Source organism: Trachemys scripta, chromosome 7 (genome assembly GCF_013100865.1).
Source record: "Trachemys scripta elegans isolate TJP31775 chromosome 7, CAS_Tse_1.0, whole genome shotgun sequence".
Classification (NCBI taxonomy): domain Eukaryota; kingdom Metazoa; phylum Chordata; order Testudines; family Emydidae; genus Trachemys; species Trachemys scripta.
This window is the reverse complement of record NC_048304.1, coordinates 1679630-1703774: the sequence shown is the minus strand read 5'-3', so window position 1 is coordinate 1703774 and position 24145 is coordinate 1679630. Positions and strand designations below refer to the sequence as shown.

The 24145-nt window shown below is 43.5% G+C and overlaps 1 protein-coding gene across 1 annotated transcript in view; it reads right to left on the bottom strand.

The window, feature by feature from the left end:
• PRKAR2A (protein kinase cAMP-dependent type II regulatory subunit alpha) overlaps positions 1–24145 on the bottom strand; it is a 114383-nt gene that overhangs the window by 65743 nt on the left and 24495 nt on the right. Inside the window, exon 2 of the mRNA XM_034775360.1 lies at positions 6729–6764. Coding sequence (XP_034631251.1) covers positions 6729–6764 — 36 coding nt within the window. The remainder of the gene's footprint in view (positions 1–6728; positions 6765–24145) is intronic.

Below are 24145 nucleotides of genomic sequence, written 5' to 3'. Positions count from 1 at the left end.
AAGCATAAACTAGGATTCCCAGTCAAACAATAAACTTGTGTGGGTCTAAGTCTTACAGACTGAAAGTTAAATGATTCATCAAATGTCATGTTGGAATGGAAGGTCATCATCTCATCAGGGCTATAGTACTCTAAATCAATACACATGCATCCCGATTTATATATTTTATCTTGGCCTTAAGAATACAAAGATTTTCTCTTTTCACCTAGATCAAACTGGAGGAATTTTAGTTTCAGTATCAAACAAAATTGTGTTAAGTTAAAATAAATCCAAGAACAGTTTTTCAGCTAGTTTCTCAATTTGACCAGAGGTAATTAATTAGTTCATATAATCAAGGCCACCAATATACTCAGCAACAAGCTGAACCTAAATTCTGCATTAAGGCCCTTAGTACATTTCTGCAGCACTCCATTCACACTAGAATTTCTGAAGCAGATTCAGGTATATTCCAAAATGGAAATTTTGCTTATTTAAATACGAAAATGAATTAAGTATGAACAGACATTCAGTGAGTATAGCTTTGCTTGTGTAGACTGATATTAAATTCAGTTTATTTCACACTGCTGCCAAGTTTTCAATATGCCAGATTTGTGTAGTAACATGACCATATTGTAGAAGTTGTTTGGGGAAGGGGGAAACTGAAGTGTTGGCATCCAGGACACAGTGAGACTTTCAGCAATGGAAAGAAGATACAACCCTTTTAGCTTTCCTTGTGATATGGTCTGAAAGTGGCTGTTCTTGGATGGGGGAGGAGATGGGGAAGATGGGCAAGCTAAGTTTCCCACCACAGAAACCCTTGACATCAGTGGATCCAATGACAATGGATAAGCAAATTCTCTGGATATTACTGCTAAGGGGATCAGCAATGAACATAGTGAATTTTGTTTATTATTTTATTGATTTAGTTTGGTTTATAGCAGCAATTCTCAAACAGGGGCCCGGAGCCCCCTGGGGAGCCACGAGCAGATTTCAGCGGCTCCACCAAGCAGGGCCAGTGTTAGACTCACTGGAGTCCAGGACAGGAAGCCAAAGCCCCGCTGTGCAGAGCTGAAGCCCAGGGCCCTGAGCTCTGCCACCTGGGGTTGAAGTTGAAGCCTGAGCAACTTAAGCTTTGCGGGGCCCCAGGCAATTGCCCTGCTTTCTACCCCTTAATGTCAGCCCTGGCTTTTATATGCAGAAAACCAGTTGTGGCGGCACAGGTGGGCTATTGAGTTTTTATAGCATATTGGTGGGGGCCTCAGAAAGAGAAAAGTTGAGAACCCCTGGTTTATAGTAAATATTTTAACATTATCTGAAATGTTTTTTGCCTAAGTCACTGATATTTGCAATGTTAGAGTTTATAAAACAGTGTTTTATTTGGTTTAATTGCTGGGAATTGCCTGAGGTTTTAAAAATATTTAAGAATTCTCAGTGACAGACATTCCTGTGTAACTTGCAAATTGCATAGGGACGGACCCCACTTCTCCCATACTAACTACCTCCCAAATGTGCTTACTTCCTCTCTGTGCCTAAAAGACCCTTCCCTACCCCATGGAGAAAGAAGGAAACTACATGGGAAGATGGGTGGAATGGGAAGGAAAACCTACATGGAGACAGGGGAAAGAGGCATAAGAATTGGAGATAGGCTCCCTTTCCTCCCTATACATCTCTTCAAGACTCTCTCCAGACTAAACATAGGGGTGGTGGGTATTAAGATAGGGTGTGGGGAGGGCAGTTGTCCCCTTCCCCATGCTTCATAACACATCCTTGGACTGGCAGGTCTGGGTGTCAAGGCAAAACAGGAAGTGGCCCGCTCTCCCCATCCATCACCAGCAGTAATGGGAGCCCTAAGGGGGCATTACTCCATGAGGGCAGGCGGCAGCTCGAGTGTGTAGAGAAGGTCAGAGGGGCAGAAAGTGCAGAGCTGCAGGGGGCAGAGGGCAGGAAGTGACACTGAGATAAAGAAGGTGCAGACCCTGCTCCCCACCTCCTTGGTGCAAAACTGGACTGGCTCTGCAATGCTCAGGCCACTACCACTTGAAAGTCGATCAGCACTTTTCCCCTCCCATCTCCCGCTCCTGTCACAGGTAGATGGAGGCAGTGGCTTAGCTCATGCTAGCTTCTCTCAGAGGACCAGAGTGGGACATGCCCAGCCCCCTGGCTTCCAGAGTGTCACAGGGGAAAAGTGGGGGTGGGGAGGGGGACAAAGATGGCAGGGATTGCAGAAGTTAGGGTTTGGAGGTTTTTTTTGGCGAGGGGAGGGGGGGGGGGAAGAGAAGGAGGTTCGGACCATCTTTATAAACATCCACGAAAGTCCATCTCCATAGAAAGCTTTGGAACACTATCGATAAAACCTTCCGGAATTGTTACAAATATGGTCACAAACAACCTTTACAAAACCTTAAGTTAGAACAGTTTGCTAACTTCGACCCTGATCCTTCAAGCACAAAGGGCCACATCCTGCAGCTGGAGCCATACCGGTACCTGCAGCTTGTGCTTCATCCTGGAGAAGGGGATAGAGAATGGGTCAGCAGGGCTTAGCACCTTTACGGGGGGCAGGCAGGATAGAGGGGAATGGTTATATCTGCACTTTCCTCCTTAGCATTGCCCAGAGAGGTAGAGTCAGTGGGCCACTGTGAGACACCTGGCCTCCAACTGCCAGGGCTAATGAGTTGATGCTAAAATGAGGCATGTGACAGATATGACTGTACCATACAATATCCTGGGCAAACCTTATAGAATTAAGTTAAACTTTATTGAATTACATTTAATACCTTTGGGGTCAACTGTATTGCTTGTGCACTATTGTGGGATTGTATACAACTTGTTTAGGAGGAGGAAGGATTAATGCAATCTCGGAGAGAGAATATAAATGTCAAAAGACTTATGTTGAACAATATAGCAGACACAATTGATGTATTGGACAGTAGGCATGAAATGGAATTCCTAGGAAGTACTGGAGAGGAGGTGATAGCAAACCCACACCTACGGACGCAGCCTTTGAAGTTTTGCCATGGGTGGAGGCGTATTGTTTGTCTGATGGGGAGGAGGACAGTTAAAAGACCCACTCAGTATTTTCCAGTGACCACACACAAGTCAAAGATTTTTGGATAAATAGCATGGTTTTAAACAGGCTCGGGGCTTTTTGTTCTGATCCAGCAAACGGACAGAACCTCCGATCCACAGAGGGGTGTGTAGCAATTGATAACTGCAGCAATAACACTGTAACCATCCCTGAAGAGAGAATTGAAGCAGGTGTGCTTAGGCAGACTGTCTTTTGCTAGGACTAACCCAGGGAAGGCAGGAAACTGTTCAGTCTGGAAATGCCCCAGTCAGGCAGGAGAGAGATGCAGCTCTCCACCCAAGAAAGGCAAGAGCCCAGGAGCCAGAAGCCTGAGAGTTGGTGCCCTTGCTGAACCACTAAGGGGGGGAAACCAATGCAGTTGCTTTGAACTGTGACAAGACATTTCTCCGATTTTTGCATGTTAGCAGATGGTTACTTGCCTTCTTGTAACTGATGTTCTTCAAGATGTGTTGCTCAGATCCATTCCAAACCCACCCACCTTCCCCTCTGTCGGAGTAACCAGCAAGAAGGAACCGAGGAGGCGCCGGGTCGGCAGGGTCATATATTGAGCACCACGAAGGCGCCACTCCAGGGGGCTCCACAGCCGACCCGACGGGTTCTGCTAGGGGAAAAACTTTCCGACGACTGCGCACATGGCGCGCACACACCTAATTGGAATCGATATGAGCAATTACTCGAAGAAGAACCCCATGCTCTGGGTGTCCTAAGCTTCTAATTGCCAGAAACTGGGAGTGGACGACACAGGATCGATCCGTCAATAATTGCCCTTTTCTGTTCATTGGCCACTGTTAGAGGACAGGCTAGATAGACCATTGGTCTGACCCAGTACAGCCATTCTTAAGTTCTTAGCTATCACCCACCTAGCACAGTCTCCATTATCCTGTCTAGCTCAGTGTATCTCTGTCTCCTGCTAGTGACTGCTCCACATAAAATAAGAACCTACTAAAGCTACTAGCTGGAGGAGTCACTCTTTTAATTCAAGCTGTAGAGGCTTGTGTTTTCAGCTTTGACAGAAATTTGAATTCAAGTTTGAATCCTGCTGTCAACCCAAGTGAAAGGGGTGTTGGCAATGTTGTTATAGTATAGCCATTCTGCCCCTACACTATGGATCTCACAGCCTTTGGACATCTGGAATAGCTCCATTTTCTCATTTACATTTTTGATTTAATTGCTTTTAAACAATGATTAGTTCTCAGGATGGATTACTTTAATATTTACATTAATGTAAAATGCCTTGATACCACACCAATAAGGTGCTTTAACGAGCTGTCACTGTCCCTCCAAATTCACCACTGCAATAGTAAAATGTGCTAGTGTCAAAATAATTTACATGAATTAAAAAGCTCTGATTATGGCCCACTTCCTTATGTGCAGCAACACCCTTGTCTCCAAATCATGCCCTTAATTGAACCTGAGGAATTGCATTGAAGGCTAATAGGGCTGCCTACGTGAAAATGAGGACATAATTTGGTCACAAGGGGACTTTACATGTGAAAATACAAAGGTCCTAAAAGATCTTTGCTTCTCATTCACTATCACAGGAAAGGACCATCCCAACTGTCTAACCTCAGGCTGAATTTGCACAGGTGAATTAGAAAAAAAAACATTTTTATTTAAAAATGGAGAATATTTGAACTGGAAATAATTGACAGATAATGAACATGGAACTCACAATGCCATTTTCACAAAAGTACTTTTAAAAGTAGAACTACATTAAACTAATTTCCTTTTGGATAGTTGTCCAGGAAATTAGTTTAATGTAGTTCTACTTTTAAATTAGTTTAGTTAAATGAAAATCAAAGAGAATTCAAGACGATTTGTGCTGTACTCTAGTGGAACAACAGTGGAGTTCATTTTTTTTATGTTTAACCTTCTGGTGGTTCAATACCACTCACTTTCAATGTCAACTTTAAAAAAAAGGGGGGGGGGGCTGGTAAAATCAAATGAGAAAGTTGCAAAATATTTAACCATGTGGAAGAACTATGCCTGGGAACAAATGCATCAATTATGCTTCCTGAACAAATGGACATTTGCAGATCTGACATTTTTAGCTACGGCAGTGTAGCTGTAGCTGTGCTGGTCCTAGAATATTAGAGGCACAAAGCGGGTGAGATAATATATTTTATTGAACCAATTTTTGTTGGTGAGAGAGAGAGAGACAAGCTTTCGAGCTACAGAGAACTCTTCTTCAGGCTCCTCTGTGTGGCTCAAAAGCTTCTCTCTCTCACCAACAAAAGATGGCCCAATAAAAGATACTACCTCGCCCACCTGTCTGTCTAATTTTTAGCTATTATCAGTCTCTGGAGGCATGGCACAAGCATCTGCTGCTCTTAAGATAACCATCTCTTCAGATTAGACCAAGTGACAAAAATTGTCTATTGGAGAAGGCCTAACTTTCTGCATTCTGGTCAAAGATAAAACTGACAGCAATCTGGAAGATTAGCAAGAAGAAATAGCAGCAGATTCAAATAAAAAGCTGAAACATTCCCAGAGTTACTTAGATGAGTCTTTTCTGTGGCCTCTGTGATATAGGTCTTCACAAATGTATCTGGACTGAATGGTTATTAATGTTGAAGTTGCCTTAAAGCTTGAAATTGTCATTGTCAAGGTTCCTTCCCCACTCTGAACTTTAGGGTACAGATGTGGGGACCTGCAAGAAAACATCTAAGCTTAGCTACCAGCTTAGATCTGGTTTTGCTGCCACCACTCCCAAGTGCTAACTCCCTTCCCTGGGTAGCCTTGAGAGACTCCTTCACCAATTCCCCGGTGAACACCGATCCAAACCCCTTGGATCTTAAAACAAGGAGGAATTAATCATTCCCTCCCTTTCTTTCCCCCCCACCAATTCCTGGTGAGTCCAGATCCAATCCCCTTGGATCTTAAAACAAGGAAAAATCGATCAGGTTCTTAAAAAGAAGGCTTTTAATTAAAGAAAGAAAGGTAAAAATCATCTCTGTAAAATCAGGATGGAAAATAACTTTACAGGGTAATCAAATTCAAAGAGCTCAGAGGAACCCCCTCTAGCCTTAGATTCAAAGTTACAGCAAACAGAGGTAAACACTCTAGCAAAAGGATCGTTTACAAGTTGAGAAAACAAAGATAAACCTAACACGCCTTGCCTGGCTGTTACTTACAAGTTTGAAATATGAGAGACTTGTTCAGAAGATTTGGAGAGCATGGATTGATGTCTGGTCCCTCTTAGTCCCAAGCACGAACAATCCCCAAAACAAAGAGCACAAACAAAAGCCTTCCCCCCACCAAGATTTGAAAGTATCTTGTCCCCTTATTGGTCCTTTGGGTCAGGTGTCAGCCAGGTTACCTGAACTTCTTAACCTTTTACAGGTAAAAGGATTTTGGTGTCTCTGGTCAGGAGGGATTTTATAGTATTGTACACAGGAGGGCTGTTACCCTTCTCTTTATAGTTATGACAGTCATTAATAGGAAAGGTTTTCCCACTAACCTATAATTTGCAATCTATTGATTTCTAAAATAAATAAATGGAGAGAGAGAATTAAACAATTATTTAAATAGAATAACTACTATGTAATGTACTAAATACAACAGACAAGTGTTAACAGGCTACATAAACTGGAAAGTTTGCTTTCAATAAGCACATATTTAAAATATTTTCAGAAGTGTATTAAAATAATAACGGAAACTTTACCTGATACTCTTCTGTTAAATCTGTTAATAACTGGAGCTGCAAAATAAAGAAAAAAAATCAGTTAAAGGTGAAATTACTGTTTACTAAAATAAGTCATTAGAATCAAAACTATCACATTGATAAAGCCACTTTATATTTTCTAATTTATATCCCACCCTATTAAAATCTTACATACACTCTTCATCCATTTCCTTATGTACCAGGAGGAGTTTGGATATTTAAAGCTAAGCTAGATTTTTCAAGAATGTTCTAGGATAAAAAATAAAACAGCCTTTTAGTACCTGGTATTTTCTTCCCATTACACTAATCAGGTTACCATCTCAACCTTCTTTTTGATAAACAGATTGAGCTCCTTAAATCTCTCACTGTAAAGCATTTCGTCAGCCTCTCAAGTAATTTTTATGGCTCTTCCTGCACCATCTCCAAAATTTCAACGTCCTTTTTAGAGTGTGGACATGAGAACTGGATGCAGTATTCAGGGCCGGCTCTGGCATTTTTGCCGCCCCAAGTAAAAAGAAAAAAAAAAAAAAAAAAACCTGCGGCACGGCCGGAGCCAGGGTGCAGGGGGACTCCCTGCGCCGCAGATGTGCCCCGGCTAGTGGGGAGGAGGGGGAGGCAGCGGGGGGGGGAAGAGAGAAGGGGGCGGCCAGGGCTTCAGCAGGGCACTGCCACGCGGCCCCAACCGCCGCGCCATCTGCCGGGAGGGCTCCGCGCCGCTCCGGTCAGCTGGGAGGGAAAGACACGGGCTGCCCTGCCGGGCTTGCTGCAGGGCGCTCCCCTCCTCCGCCCCGCTGCCCCCTACAGGGTGGCCAGAGTGGAACAACAACAACAACAACAACAACAAAAACCAGCCGTGCCGCCCTAGGATTGGGCAGAATGCCGCCTCGTACAATCTGCCGCCCCAAGCACGAGCTTGCTCGGCTGGTGCCTGGAGCCGGCCCTGGCAGTATTCCAGTATCAGTCTCACCAAGTCTGGATACAGAGGTAAAATCACTTTCTTACGCCCCTGTTCATCCATCCAAAGACTGAGTTAGCCTTCTTGCCACAGTATCCCACTGGGGATTTATGTTCAGTTCAGTTGTTTGTCAACTTTGACCAAGAGATCTTTTTCAGTCTCTGCTTTCCAGGATACAGTCCTCATTTTGTAGGTATGGCATGCACTCTTTAATCCTAGATTATGACCTTGCATTTGGCTATATTCAAACACATTCTGTTTGAATGGGCCCAGGTGAATTAGTGATCCAGATTGTTCTGTATAGCTGTCCTGCCATCATTTGCCACTATGTGTTCTCCACAATTTACCATCAATGGCTTTATATTTACTGCAGATCATTGAGGAAATATTGAATAGCATCACATATGGAATCAATCCCTGCAGAGCCCCACTCAAAATACCCCCATTTCATGATTCCCTATTGACAACTACTTTTTGAGAAGTAATAACTTTATTAGCAAGCCAGAGATCTTCTCTGCCAACTTTTAGGAATCAGGTGCAAGTTATCTTGGTCTACTGTTTTTTCATTTTTTGTTTTATCCCTAGCAGATGCTGTTCAATACCCCCTTCATTACTAACAGACTGGAAAGTAGTTCCTCCTCATGTGATATGAATATATCATCCTGCTTCTTTCCAAATACAGAGCAGAAATATTTATTTAAAACTTCCGTCTTTTCTGCATCTGCACAGATAACGTTATTTAAATCAAGAGTGGAGCAAGCAAAAGCAGAAAGATAAAGCTGAGTGGTGCTGTTGAAGACAAATAATGTCACTAGGGCCACTCTTTCTGCCTATGTGGAAGAAAGAATGGCAGTACAAAAAGAATCAAAGCAAAACCTCACAGTCTCCTTCCAAGGAGAGAAAAGTGAAACTACGCCATCAAAACTACAGACAAGCCCAACCAGCAGCTAGAATGGCTACACTACCATAAAGAACAATGTGCAGTGCTGACTCAAGACACACCAGAGAATCACAGCCCCATGGGGAAAACAATCTTTCAAGTGGAAGAAAGAACAGACAACAACAACAACAACAACTAGGGAGGAATGAAAAGCATTAGAGACTGAGACGTGGGACGGACCAGGGAAGTGCAGGGGCCTGAGAATTATGTATTTATTTTGCTGAAGGGAAAGAAGAAATAAAGCAAGAAACCTGGGATTTGGATCAGATTTATCTCTGTTTCCACATGTACATAAAAGTATCAAAAGATGGAGTTCTCTCCAAGAACACTCTACGACATCGAGCACACATGAACCACTCATAGGAGTGTCATAGGGGCTTTGTCAAATAGAGTTTTCCACTCAATTTTTTATTAAAAATTTCCTTTGTTTTTAATCTTTTATAAGAATGCTGCAATGGTAATTTGATCATGGAACTTTAGATGGGAGTGTACCAACATACACAATTTGTATGCCATATATCAAGGTTGATAGAGCAAAGCATAAAAGCACTTTTTGCTACTTCCTTACAGAGATATCCACTATATTAGGAGCACAATTTGTGCCCCACTCATGTAACGTGCACTGGCTGTAAATACCAAGGCATCATCTAAGACCTGCACTATTACTTTTATATTTTGGAGCACAGTAGATCTAGGACTTTTAAATGCTACCTGCTGGAAATGCTGAATTGTACACACAAATGCAACTCAGGAGTTTATGGCACCTTTTCACAAATTTACTCCAGGGATGCAGTAATTTTAACTCTAATGCAGTTCATCCTCAAGACAATCAATCATCACATGAATATAAGAGCAAATGAAAAAACTGCCCCTTCACTTCCATGGATGCAGAGTCTGAAGTGTGAAATTTGCTTAAAATTTTTCAAAAGCTATCGTATTTAGGCATGTTAACATTCCAGAATTGCACCACAAATGAAATATCTACAATATTACACATCTACTGTTATTACCAGAACAACTCAGTAACATAAAAAAACGACAAAGAGAGACTATTACTAGAAGTCATAACATGAAAGTGCTGGTGCGTTAAAAACCCACCATATTTTACTACACACTAACTCTCCGAATCACCATAGGGTAACAGAATTTTCTGCTGAAGTACAATTTCATCTCATGACTGAGAAATTCAATTTTTTCATCTAACATAGCTGGGATTGATATGGGATTGATAAAAGTTTTTTGCCTTTCAGGCTTCTGTAAGCAGCAGTAAATACAACATCTGAAGAGGCTCGTAGAAGGGAGACAATATGGATAGTGAGCGATCAGCTGTTGTGACCTGCACGGAATGTGCCATGTTTGTCTTTCTCCCAGAGGACAGAAGCGAAGGTTAAAGGACTGGAGAACTATGTATCAACCCTGCGCTGCATCAGAAAAAAGGAAGAGTTTCTGGATAGAAGTCAGTGTTTGGTACTGCAGGCACAGCAGGCTGAAGAACCAGAGAGGGCAGTGCAGAACAGGGAAGAAAATTAGCAGGAGGTGACCTCCAGAAGAAGAAAGAGGAGAACCCGTGTACCCCCAATACAGATAGAGGTAAGAAGCCGTTTTCAGGCTCTCTGCACAGGTACTATGGCGGAGAATTGTTTGGAAGAGTCATCTGAGGGAAAAGATCAGAAGGAGACCCCATTGGCCGGAAGGCATGGAATGCATTGTCCTAGGAATGGAGGTTCCACCACCACCACTCCCAAGAGGAGGAGACAGATGGTGGTGGTCAGGGATTCCCTTCTAAGGAGGGATAGCTCAGTGGTTTGAGCATTGGCCTGCTAAACCCAGGGTTGTGAGTTCAATCCTTGAGGGGGCCACTTAGGGATCTGGGGCAAAATCAGTACTTGGTCCTGCTAGTGAAGGCAGGGGGCTGGACTCGATGACCTCTCGGGGTCCCTTCCAGTTCTATGAGATAGGGATATCTCCATATATTATATTAATATTAAGGAGGACTGAGTCATCCATCTGCCAGCCAGACTGGGAAACTTGAGAAGTGTCTGCTGCTTGCCTGGAGCTAGAATTCAGGATGTGATGGAGTGTCTGCCAAGACTGATAAAGCCCTCGAACCACTATCCCTTCCTACTTCTCCATGTGGGCACTAACGATACTGCCAAGAATGACCTTGAGCGGGTCACTGCAGACTATGTGGCTCTGGGGAAAAGGATAAAGGAATTTGATGTGCAAGTCATGTTCTCGTCCATCCTCCCCGATGAAGGAAAAGGCCCAGATAGGGACCATTGAATTGTGGAGGTAAATGCGTGGTTACGCAAGTGGTGTCAGAGAGAGGGATTTGGATTCTTCGACCACTGGATGTTGTTCCAGGAAGAAGGATTGCTATGAAGAGATGGGATCCAACTAACGAAGAGAGGGAAGAGCATCTTTGCAGGCAGGCTTGCCAACCTAGCAAGGAGGGCTTTAAACTAGGTTTGTCGGGGGATGGAGATCTAAGCTCTGAGGTAAGTGGAATACCGGGAGGAAACACAAGGAGGAGAGTGCAACAGGGGAGGACTCCTGATTCACACTGAGAAAGTAGGGCAATCAGCTAGTTATCTTAGGTGCCTGTACACGAACGCAAGAAGTCTGGGAAACAAGCAGGAAGAATTGAAAGTCCTGGCACAGTCAAGGACCTATGATGTGACTGGAATAACAGACTTGGTGGGGTAACTCACATGACTGGAGCATTGTCATGGATGGGTATAAACTGTTCAGGAAGGACAGGTGGGGGAGAAAAGGTGGGTGAGTTTCACTGTAAGTAAGAGAGCGGTATGACTGCTCAGAGCTCCAGTATGAAGCTGGAGAAATGCCTGTTGAGAGTCTTTGGGTTAAGTTTAGAGGCGAGAGCTGCCAGGGTGATGTCGTGTTGGACATCTGCTATAGACCACTGGACCAGGAGGATGAGGTAGACGACGAGGCTTTCTTCGGACAACTAACAGGAGTTTCCAGATCACAGATTTTGGTTCTCATGGGGAACTTCAATCACCCAGACATCCCCTGGGAGAGCAATACAGCAGTGCACAGACAATCCAGGAAGTTTTTGGAGCGTGTTTGAGACAACTTCCTGGTACAAGTGCTGGAGAAACCAACTAGGGGCTGTGCTCCTCTTGACCTGCTGCTCACAAATAGGGAAGAACTGGTACGGGAAGTAGAAGTGGGTGGCAACCTGGGCAGCAGTGATCATGAGATGGTCGAGTTCAGGATCCTGACAAAAGGAAGAAAGGAGAGCAGCAGAATATGGATCCTGGACTTCAGAAAAGCAGACTTGGTCTCCCTCAGGGACCTGATGGGCAGGATCCCCTGGGAGGCTAATATGAGGGGGAAAGGAGTCCAGGAGAGCTGGCTGTATTTTAAAGAAGACTTATTAAGGGCACAGGAACAAACCATCCTGATGTGCAGAAATAATAGCAAATATGGCAGGCTACCAGCTTGACTTAACAGAGAAATCTTCGGTAAGCTTAAACACAAAAAGGAAGTTTACAAGAAGTGGACACTTGGACTAGGGAGGAGTATAAAAATATTGCTCGAGCATGCAGGGGTGTAATCAGGAAGATGAAAGAAAGCACAATTGGAGTTGTAGCTAGCAAGGGATGTGAAGGGTAACAAGAAGGATTTCTACAGGTATGTTAGCAATAAGAAGGTGGTCAGGGAAAGTGTGGGACTCTTACCAAATGGGGGAGGCAACCTAGTGACAGATGATGTGGAAAAAGCTGAAGTACTCAATGCTTTTTTTGCCTCAGTCTTCACGGTCAGCTCCCAGACTACTGCACAGGGCAGCAGAGTATGGGGAGGAGGTGATCAGCACTCAGTGGTGAAAGAACAGGACTCTTTAGAAAAGGTGGACATGAACAAGTTTACGGGGCCAGGTGCAATGCATCTGAGGGTGCTGAGGGAGTTGGCTGATGTGATTGCAGAGCCATTGGCCATTATCTTTGAAAACTCCTGGCGATCGGGGGAGATCCCAGATGATTGGAAAAAGGCAAATATAGTGCCCATCTTTTAAAAAGGGAAGAAGGAGAATTATGATATGATTGGAATAACAGAGACTTGGTAGGGTAACTCACATGATTGGAGCACTATCATGGATGGGTATAAATTGTTCAGGAAGGACGGGTGGGGGAGAAAAGATGGTGGAGTTGCACTGTATGTAAGAGAGCAGTATGACTGCATTGGTTGGGTCTCACGGTTCTGGGTCTTGATATTCAGTACCAAGCTCGATACCAGAACTAGGGTCCTGCTCCGAGAGGAGAAGTGGGGGTGCTCTAGATTCCGATACGGAAAAAGACCTTCTGGAATGTGTCCCCTGGATTGGAGGAAAAGCCCAAGGGTTCCAGAACAGTCACTGTGCTAGCACCTGCCACAGTGCAGGTGGCCAAGCCTTGCAGGTGGGATGCCCTGGCTTGGGTCTGTCATCGGGGGATGTCAGCTAGAGTGTTGATGCTGGCTCTTGCAGGAGACATACAACTCTGCCTTTGAGGATTCCCTTTTAGAAGATCAGGGAGGAGCGGTGCTAGCAAACAGTGCCGGGAGGGAGGGGACTGGGTGCTATGCCATCACGACTGGTTTCCCTTTTGACGACTCTCTTGTAGTGGACAGTCCATTGGTGCCAGACTAAATGGTGCCTGTTCCGGGGTTGGAGTCAAAGGCACCAGATGAGTTGCAGGAGTCTCAGAGTGGTGCAACATGGGTTGCACTCTGCTACCATCTCTTTGCCCCGCAGACCTCTGAGTTGGGGATCACTTTCTGTCCATCTTCTTCTGCTTCTTTCTCGGCACCAGTGGAGAACAGTGCTGAGAGTCCCTTACCATAGTCGTCATCTTCTACACCAGGGATGATGGACGGTGCCAGGAGTCCTGAGAAGCAGAAGGAGCATTCTTTTCCGGTGCTGGAGATGTGAAGCAGCGTTGACTCTCCTAAGAGAAGACGGAGTGACTTGGCACCAAGGGATAATGAAGTGCTGCCTCCATGAGGTGATCTTGCAGCGCTTCCATATGTGAGATTCCCCAGGCACTTAGTCAGCTGGAATGGGGGGGGTCACTGAGACAAACAGACTTGTGGCATGAAGCACAAGACAAACTCTAGAGACTGAGGCATCCCTGGTGCCCAGAGGGACTTACCCCGCTGAGCAGGGTTTGCTATCCTAACTGTCTTAACAACTGAAATGTAACGACTACAAATAGAGATGACTATACAAAATAAAAGAATCCAAGTCCACTGAAAGAGTATATGTGAAACACAAGGACAAACTGTAGTTCCAGCAACCCTCATTGGAGGTAAGAAGGAGCTGAGGGGGTGGCGGGTCGTCAGGACCCTTTCTATCAGCACCATGACCATGCGACTCCAGGGTGCACCAGAGTCAGTGTGACAGATACCACTGAGGGGAAAACTTTCTGGTGGCAGAGCTCGGGGCAAGCACACACCTACATTGGAATGGACATGGGCAAGCACTTGGAGAACAAGAATGTTCTTTGCTTCAGAAGAGCAAGGTCCATCTGCAGAGACCAAAAACGGATTACGAACAAATAAAAGCAAATCCCTTCGGATTTTAAAATTTTCAAATCGCATTTTAAAATTTTCAATCAGATAGTTTAGGAACTTTTGCATTGCTTTCATCGAGGTTTCATCTGTAACAACAACACTCAATGTGGGAAAGTGCAACATCTTTCTGTTAAGTCTGTCTGAAAGATTGCAAGATTCCTCTGACAGACATACACTTTTTCAAACAGATCCCCAATACAGGTTGCATGGCCTTGGAGCTGCAAATTGAGGGAATTCAAGTGATCAGTAGTATCGCACTGAAAAGATACCTGTGACATAGAAGGGACATCATTAATAAATTCTAGGAACTTACAAGCCTTATTGGTCTTGTGGTTTGAAATAAATTTTATTATTTCTTTTTAAAGTGCACAAAATATCTCTAACACGTACCCCCTACTTAACCAGCAAATATCATTGTGCTGCAACAGGTCACTATATTTGGCTGAAACGTCTTATAAAAGAGCTTTAAAAAGATTATGTTGCAAGCTAGAAGTTGAGCATATGTAGTTCACTAATCTCTTCACAACATCCTTTTTTTTTTCCAAGTCCCCAGACAACTTACCATACAGGACTGCGTCTGGTGAATGATGCAGTGAAGTGTATTTAATGAAGGATATATCGCTGCACAACTTGAAGCAAAGCCCTTCTCCTTCCCTCTCATGGAGGGACCTCTGTCTGTAACAAGCAAGTTTACTTTCTGCAGATCTAAACCATTCCCTCCCGCCGCCCAAAAAGCCTCTCTCGTGTGGTGTAGGTTTCTAATGGTATTAAGCAAAAAAAATCTTCCTTGAAAATTTCACCATCATAAAAATCTAACAAACAGCGATAGCTGGCCAGTGTCATTTAAATCTCTTGATTTGTCCACTGCAAGAGACATGTATTTGGTGTTTTTTAAATCAGAGAGCAGTGCTGACAGACAATCCTCATAAATTACCTCCAATCTTTGCACTGCCGTAGAATCAGACAGGAGAACTTGCTTCACATGGTTCACAAGGTCATCTTTGTTTTTATCTCTGGCAAAAAGCTCCTCCAGCATTTCCAACGTGCACTCTTTCACAAGCTCGGCATCTAGAAAAGGCTTTTTCTTTTTAGCTAGTACTCGCATTATCCGAAGAGAGGTAGCTGTTGCTTTTTCCTGTACTGTTGCTGATGTTGTGAGAATGACATGTGAAGTGTGATATGGAGACTTCAAGATCTTCAATTTTGTCACATCTTGCAACACTGCCAGGAGGATAGGCCGTGTTGAAATTTGTTTACTTTGATTCAAAGTGGTACCCACCTGTAAGGCTGTCACCGCGAGGCGCAATAGTTTGGCATATAAAGGAGGTATAAAAAGAAAATCCTCTGTCCAGTTTGGGTTAAAATCTCAGTCTTTGCTGTCGACTTTGGATGTTTACTCCCACTCATTCATTTTTGGCTCCGTTTCCATCACTAACAAAAAAGTGGGTGGCGTCCTAGCTCAATTGTAGCTGATGCCATTGTGAGAACTTAAGAGCCAGTCAGTTACTTACTAAAGAAGCCATAGGCAAATGATAGGCAGCACATCACTGTTTGTGAATTTAATTATAAACATTATTTATATTTATATGCGAGCTGGCGGGCCACACAGGAAGCCTTGGCAGGCCACATTTGCCCCCAGGCCACCTTTTGCGCATCACTGATGTAGAGCCTGCTGGAGTGCTTGTTTGTTTGAAACAGTACTATTGTTAAAATGCACTAGGGAACCTATAGAGGACACCAGCAGGATCGCCATGGACCAATTAATGTGCAACACATTAGATGTCAGAAATCACATCCCTGCACAGAGCATTAGCCCCCTCCCTGTAGAAAAGCCCTAAAATTCTACCTAACTTCAGTGGACTATTGCTCAGTCACACTGTACTGTCAGATCTATTGGGTTCAGAGTTAATTATAAACTCAGGAAAAAGATGATATGCATGGCTGTGGACACTTCTATGAAATGGTGCGTTCAGTGCACAGTGGTGGTAAAGAAAATAACCAAGATGTTAGCATAGATGTAATCACTTTGAATATTGAGTCCACTTTTTGTCATGCTCTCAAAAGGGATACAGCAGAGAAATCAAGAGCAATACAAGGAGATATTAAAATCTTACTCTTCCTTTCCAAAACTATCAATGGTAAAATGAGAGATAAGATTAATACATGGCATAAAGAAGCATCTTTGACCAGATTTCATGGATCACCGTTCCCCAAAAGGAGGACTTGCAGGAGCAGCTCTACTGTAATGTTCTTCAAGGCAGAGGAGAGGTTATAGATAACAGTCACATTAGTAAGAAAAGGCACGATGCCAAAAATGTTTGATGTTACTGCCAGTTAGCTGAGCAAGAATATTAATCGCTTATAAATTAATTAACTCAGGTTGGACGATCTTTCCCCCCCACATAACAAGATCTACTTGCCTGTAAACAAAGTTTTTAAGATTATATGACAGAGTCAGATGTATAAATAAAAGAAGTGCTTGCATATTCTGACTACTGAGGTTCACAAAAACATGGTTTAAAATCAGACACAATAAGAAACACTACTGGCCAAAAGCCGTACCATGCTATGAGCTTGTCAGCTCTCACAAGCTGACTCACAGAAGTGGGCAGACAATTCAGCAGGTGGCACTTTCCCCTCAATCAGTAACTAACAAGATCTTCCTCCACTTCCTCTTCTCTAATCAGGTCTACCACAAACACAGACCTTTGGATCCTTTTACTGACTTCCTCTTGCATGTTAAGTTCAAGCTCACTCTGCTTTCAAGATTCTTCAAAACCCACTCCCACTTAACCTTATTATTTCATCATATTGACTCCCTTTTTGCGGCAGAGAGTAGCCTGTCGTAGCCAATCAACACAGGGAATTTCATAATTGAGAACACTGTGCAGCATCCTGCTCTGATTATCTCAGTTCCATTTCAGTTCTGTAGTAAACACACTGTAATAAGTTTTGTAAAATGAATCAAGTCAGTCATATGAGACCGCCCTACAATACCAGACTATTGCAGTCTTTGCTGAGAAGCAGAGAGGGACTACCATATTTGTGTGGCAAAATACAGAATTTGTGGAGAAGCAAAGTGTAAATAAGCAATACGCTGACTATATAAAACAACAAATAGCAACATAATTGCTCTGGGGCACAATGTGAGCAGGATCCCATTGTTCCAAACCCTTAAAACCCACCAAAGTATATAATGGGGCATCTTTAGGGCTATTGAAAATCAGATAAATATTCAGCTTCAGTATCCATCTTTAACTTCAACAAGCTTATCTAGTAGCCAAGGCCAAAATCCTCAGCCCGGCACCATCTGGATTCAGGCCAAAAGGCACAACAGAAACAGCATGAGGGCTGTTGATGGATTATGTCTTGAGGTGGATGAAGGGCAGATATCCATTCTCATTCTCCTGGAACCTCCAGACAGGTGATTATGAGTTTCTGTCCCATCTCTGGGAGATGGCAGGGTTCCAGGGAACAAGATCAAATGGAGTGTATACTGTCTGGAGACATTCAAAAAGTAGTGCTGGGAAAACTATACTTCCACCCCCACATGCCTCACTTGCAGAGTCCCACGGGCTAAGTTCCCTGTAAGCTGTGCAGTCGCGCAGCAGCCATCTTAGCACCGCGCAGGTGCTCAGAGAACCCGCCCGGGGACCTGCCATGGCAGGGCTGCCCCTCCCCTGGCCCAAACCTAGCCCATCCCCAACTCTGCCGCGTCTGGGGCAGCCCTCCCCTGGTCCGAACCCAACCCCAGCCTGGACCTGCTGGGGGAGGGGCGCCTATCCTGCGGCCCCAGCCCCGCAGCTACCGCGGCGGGGAGAACCACCTCTCCCCGCCAGCCCAGGTGCTGCTGCAGGGAGAGAGAGCTGGGGGGAGTCCTCTCTCTCCACCATAGCCCAGAGCACCCCTCCTGCATCCTAAACCTCTAATTCCCAGCCCCACCCCAGAGCCCGCACCCCCAGCTGGAGCCCTCACCCCCTGCACTCAACGATCGGCCCCAGCCCTGAGCCCCGGAGCCCCGGCCCCACCCCAGAGCCTGCACCTCTACCGGAACCCTCACACCCCTGCACCCCAACCCTCTGCATCAGCCCTAAGCCCCCTCTCACCCCCGAACCCCTCGGCCCCCACCACATGAATTTTATTATGTGCACTAATATGAAGGTGATGTGTCACACATCACTTCCATATTGGTGCACATAACAAAATTCATTCCGCACATGGGTGGGAAAAATTAGAGGGAACACTGCCCACAAGGTTCAATTCTCTCTTTAGTCTTATTCAACATTTGCAGGCAGCCATTAGGAGAACTGAGGAGATATCACTGATTCAAATGCCTTATCACCACAACATTACTTTCTACAAGCTAGCTATGTGCTTGTCTTAAATCAGAAGGCTGAAGCTAAACCCAAGTAAAACAGAAGTTATGCTGATTGTCAGAGGAAAACACTTCAAAAAAATTGATAGCCATGGTTTAGTCTCCTCTGCCTAAAGATATGTATTCACAATTGGTCACGTCAGTCCACAGCTTAGGAGAGCTCCTGGATTCCTTCCTCATGTTAAGCTCACATATAGCAGTGTCCACAAATAACATATCCTACCTTCTACAGCTGGAAAGGAAAGAACATCCCCATCCTGGCAGATGATGACCTAGCCTCAGCAAGTAATACTCACCTTCATTATCCTCCTAACTGAACTATAGCAATGCAACTTGGGCACGAAATGATCAGCCATCAGCAAACTAACTTGAGCACAATGCAGCAGCATGCCTCCTCAGCACTAGCCATATTAAAACCTGTCGTCCACTTGCTACACTGGCTTCCCATACAATAATGTGCCAAATTCAAAGTTTTGGACTTATCTTCAAGGAGTTCAGTCATCTGGGTCTGGCAGGGCTCAAACCGGGAAAAAACAGGTGCGGTTGTGATGTTCCCAGACCGGGTCCCAGCTCATGCCAAGGCCCCTAGGCCTCATGAACATTGACAAATGCATAGCTGGAAACCAGTCTGGCTCACCTGTGTATTAGCATTGTTAAAACAAATGTTAAATTGATAAGAATGTGTTTAGTCTTGATGAAATGCTTGTAGGATGCTGCATGTTACATCTGTAGCCCATGGTATAAAGTTATATTGAGTGTCTGCATTGTAACTGTACATTGTTTCTGTATGGTTTAGCGCAGCAAACAGGAAAGAAGCATTCATGTAAAGAAGCCCCATTGAAAGCAAATGAGTTACTGTGAAACATCAAAGAACCAAGACTTTGTTGATTGCTCTCCCAAACACACGCCCATGAAGAGGAGACACTTGTTCCATTAGTTTGAACTCTGGGGGAAGGGAACCAGAAGGTACTGTATCACTGTGCTGCTTGAAATTTGGAGAGGTCAATATTTCTAAGCTGAAGCAAGAGATCCTCAACCTGCTTAAAGGTTAGTCCTATTCTATTACAATGGTGGGAACTTGGTGTAAATGGCTGAGCTGAGTTTGTGCATTATTAATCAAACTGTTACATTTCTGATTCATAGAATCATAGAATATCAGGGTTGGAAGGGACCTCAGGAGTCCAACCCCCTGCTCAAAGCAGGACCAATCCCCAGACAGAGTTTTGCCTCAGATTCCTAAATGGCCCCCTCAAGGATTGAGCTCACAACCCTGGGTTTAGCAGGCCAATGCTCAAACCACTGAGCTATCCACCAGCTACTATTAATAGATTAATAGAACACTTGACCATAGAGTGGAATAAACATACTGTTTGGTGTCAGGTCCTTTTATTTGCTGCCTCTTTCAACACAGGTGTATTTCACTAACTTGATAGCTTAAGCATGATTGGCTGCAAATATTAGCCTTACTTCATCACTTTCACTCAACTAAAATAAATCGTATGAATGCAACCCCTTTCCTGCCTAGGTGGTAAACCAGATCATTAAAATTTACAGTATTTTTCCCAAAGCTGTATCACTTATATAACTTCCCTTTTATACATGTAACTTCATTACAATTACAATATTAGATCCCATCAAGTTCCCTAATTTTCATGACTGTATCTGACAATATCTAATATTAATTTAAATTTTAATTCATTCACAAATAGAGAAAAAGAGGAAGCCTCTGTCTGCACCAGTGGTGTACTCTTAAGAAAGGCTGCAGCAAGTTTTAGTTCTGCAGAGTACTGAAGAAATCTAGCCATTAGACCTTGCATTTTTATTCTCTCAGCCTTCTGTTCTATCTTTTTCTAAAATAGCCTTGATGCCTCCGCAATTCTCAAATAGTAATAACTCATAACTTTGGGCCCTTAGTTACAACAACATAATTTGATTTTATGATGGCATTTGTGGTTGTTTCTTATTCTTGCAATAGGAAACACTTTGGCAATTTTTTTTAAATCTTGCATGGCATTTATACTAATGGGCAGATGTTTTACAGTCTACCATGCACCCAAAATAGTCTTAATTTTCTTGAGCTTGGCTGTCCACAACAATTTAATTGTTCTAACTTGGACTGGACAACCAAATTTATTCCTTAAAGTGTATTACAAGAAAAGCCCTGGTGAATAAATGAACAAAGTTTACAACGTACTGCTTAAATTCACATGCACAGTACCCAGCTTAAACAAAAATAAATTGAAAAACATGAAACAGGTTTGAATAAAAACAAAACACCAGCAAGTGACTCCTTCAAAAACTATCAGATTATTGTACAAAATTATCCTGTGTGAATGAGACAAAGACAGAAAACAAACTGTTCCCATTTAACAAGTCAATTAAAAATTACCCAAATCATATTTAAGCTCATACTATAAACTCTTCACACTGTAAATATTAGGAGCAGAGTCAAATATCTGTTGAGATGACTGGCTGTGTGGAATGCAATGTCAAGTGCTGATAAGGAGGTGTGAGACTCTGGCTGTCAAGCCATTTCTCCTCTCACCACGATGTCAACAGGCTCATATAAATACAAACAATTATGATGGCGAGAAAATTTAACAGACTCAAGTTTCAACACTACAGGATTTTCAGTAATGAAAATGTTTAAAGTGCTACTACAGAAACAACACTTCTACCAACAGATGAACAATCCTTTACAGTAGATACCCTATAAAAAGCAGTATTGACTAGCAAATATTATATTTTAAGAGAAAGCCATAATACACAGGTTTCTTATAGAAGATGGAACTTCTCCACAGTAGGTCAGTAATACCTGCTGCACCTACATGTCATTAGAATGTCATGCAAAGGTTCAAAACTTATTTTTGAAATGTTAACATGGAAAATTTCATTAACATTTAAACTATGTTCTATCTGCTAGTGCTAACATGAATGCTAAGGACCAACTTGGTTTTGGACAGTAGCCACAAGACTCTGAAATCCCACACACCACAGCAAGCAGAAATTTGAAGAGGGCAAATAGGCTGAGGGGGAAACCTGGAATCTTGTTGAGGTTGCAGAGAAGTAGGAGATATTTAGATGATACATCAGAAGGCAAGAAATGGGGGATTAGAAAGGAGGGAGACAAAGGAGGAAAGGGAAAACAGAGTTGGGGGAGAGGGGAAGAGGAAGTGATGAAAGGAGTGAAGGGAGAGAACAGAAGAGGGAGCACCAGTTATTGAAAACACTGCAAGGAAAAACAGATCCAGGGTAGGAAAGACAAGGGAAAAAATGTATTGATGGAAAAGTACAACAAAAATGAGATACAAAGTTGCATCTTTTAAAAAAACTAAAGTTGATTGACAAAAATTATAGTTGAATTCAATGCACAAACAATACACCCATATTTTGTCCCTCCTACTACAAGGGAGAGTGATGATGCAGTTATTTTTCACTCTGGGTATTAACGCTTAGTCTTCTGCCTAAACTAGGAGACAGTAAAGTTTGCAAGTTCAATGTAGCCTCACATCCTTGGGTCCAGATCTATCCAATCTATTTTTATTTGGAGTTTGATATTGCAGAAGCAAAAGATTTTTTTTTTTTTTTAAAGTACAGCGTTGAAGCTTGATCTCAAACGTGAAAGCAGCTCTTGGGTATTTGTTTTCTTCTGTTTTGTTTGCTTTCAAAGCACTATATGGAGAATTTAAAAACTATTTTAAGGTAAAAGTTGAGTCAACAGGCAAGCAAAATGAAGTGTCTAAAGAAACAAAATTTGGACTAAATTCACATAGCAAACACTGTATTATCTTCTTTTACTCAGGCAGCTCTCTAATGAATTATTCAAAGCCTTTGCACTCCAATACTGACAGATTTTAGGAATCTGGCAGATCTCGAAGGGAGTAAACCATATCTGGATAAACTTTAAAACTTAGAAAGCCAGGCAAAAGGAAAACTCCATTGATTAGCCAGCACACTTTTGCGAAATAAACTGTAACTATACAAATCAAGTAATTCAGATAATTAACAAGTTACATGCAACGCACAAGAAACCCAACGTATCTGTATATATTGCCTAATGAAAACTAAAATATTTAGTTCCGATTCCCCCCAATTTTCCTTTCCTTATTTCCCACTACCATTTACAAAGCACTTCTAAATTAGGGAAGTATATCAACTGCAAACTGTCCTAATATGAGAAGAGCAGAGCGGAGCCTTGCGGGAACGGTTGGAGTGGAGCTGAGCGGCTCACAGGTCGGTGAGTGGAGCAGCTGGCAGAACAGAGCAGTTCATGGGACAGCAGGAGCGGCTCACGGGACAGCGGTGGAGTGGAGCGGCTCGTGGTGAAGGCTGCGGCGGAACCCCACGGAGAGGCGGCGGGTCAGCCTCGGATCACATAAGGTGCCCCTTAACACCCTGTGTCCCCCCCCCCCTTTGAACTCTGGGGCTGCACTGACCAGGGACAGAGACTTTGGGGGGTTGTTGGACTTTTTGGGCTTTGGGGATTCTTGGGTTGCTGGTTTCAAGAACCAACGGGAAAGGACACGGCCCAATTTCCTGGGGTGGGTCTTCGCTCATGGTTTGGTCTATGAACTTTAGTTGTGGTGTTTCCCAATTTAATGCTATGCCGTTTACCTCATGTTATTAAACATTTTCTGCTACACCGAGGCTCTATGCTTGCGAGAGGGGAAGTATTATCTCTTCGAGGCGCCCAGGGGTGTAAGATTTTCCCAGGTCACTGGGTGGGGGCTCGAGCTGGTTTTGTGTCACGCTGTTGGGAGGGGACCCCTACGTACTGAACCCGGCCCTTGCTGCTATCAACTTGGCCTGGCAGAAGGGTTACACCTCCACAAGCCCCTGCCCCCAATCACTCCTCTCCACCCCCTCCTCCATGTCGCTCACCCTTACGGCCTGGTAAAAAGAATGGGGGGACAAGGGCCCCCCGTTTCAGTGCCCATGGTTGCAAGTACCACTGCATCCTTGCTCCAGAAACATCACCTTTGCTTTCATATGTTATACAAAATGTAGCAGGCATATATTATACTATAATCTCTGTATCAGTCATTGAAATTTCCTCACCATGCAACACAAATTGAACACACAGCTTAATCAGCATTTGTTTGGGGTTGTGTAAATGAGACTGGCTCGTTAGCTTATAGTAAGAGTGAGCATTGCAGTATCACTCAATCTAGGTGGGAATGGAAATCTTTATGTCTGTGTGTTGTTGGGTTTTTGTGTGTTTGTTTTTTGGAAATAGAGTCCCTCTCTGCCCAATCTTGAAAACTCCAATTTTTGAAAATTCTGGAAATCATGCTCTCTGACCACTCTACCTACACATCTAAGAACTTATACTGCATCACCATGGAAAAGTAGCCCTTTCTGTTAATATACTCCTTGACTTTACTGGAGGTGGTATCACAGAATATAGGGAGATGGGTTTCCTGAACAGCTTCTGCACAATTCAGAAGCCCAGTTGTTTAAACCTTTCCGTTAACTCTGATGCACTGATCACCTTGATTACAATCCCTTGCAATATGCTATGTATCACTATGCAAATCTCCACAATAGTAGCTCCCACCATGGGCTTCCTGATC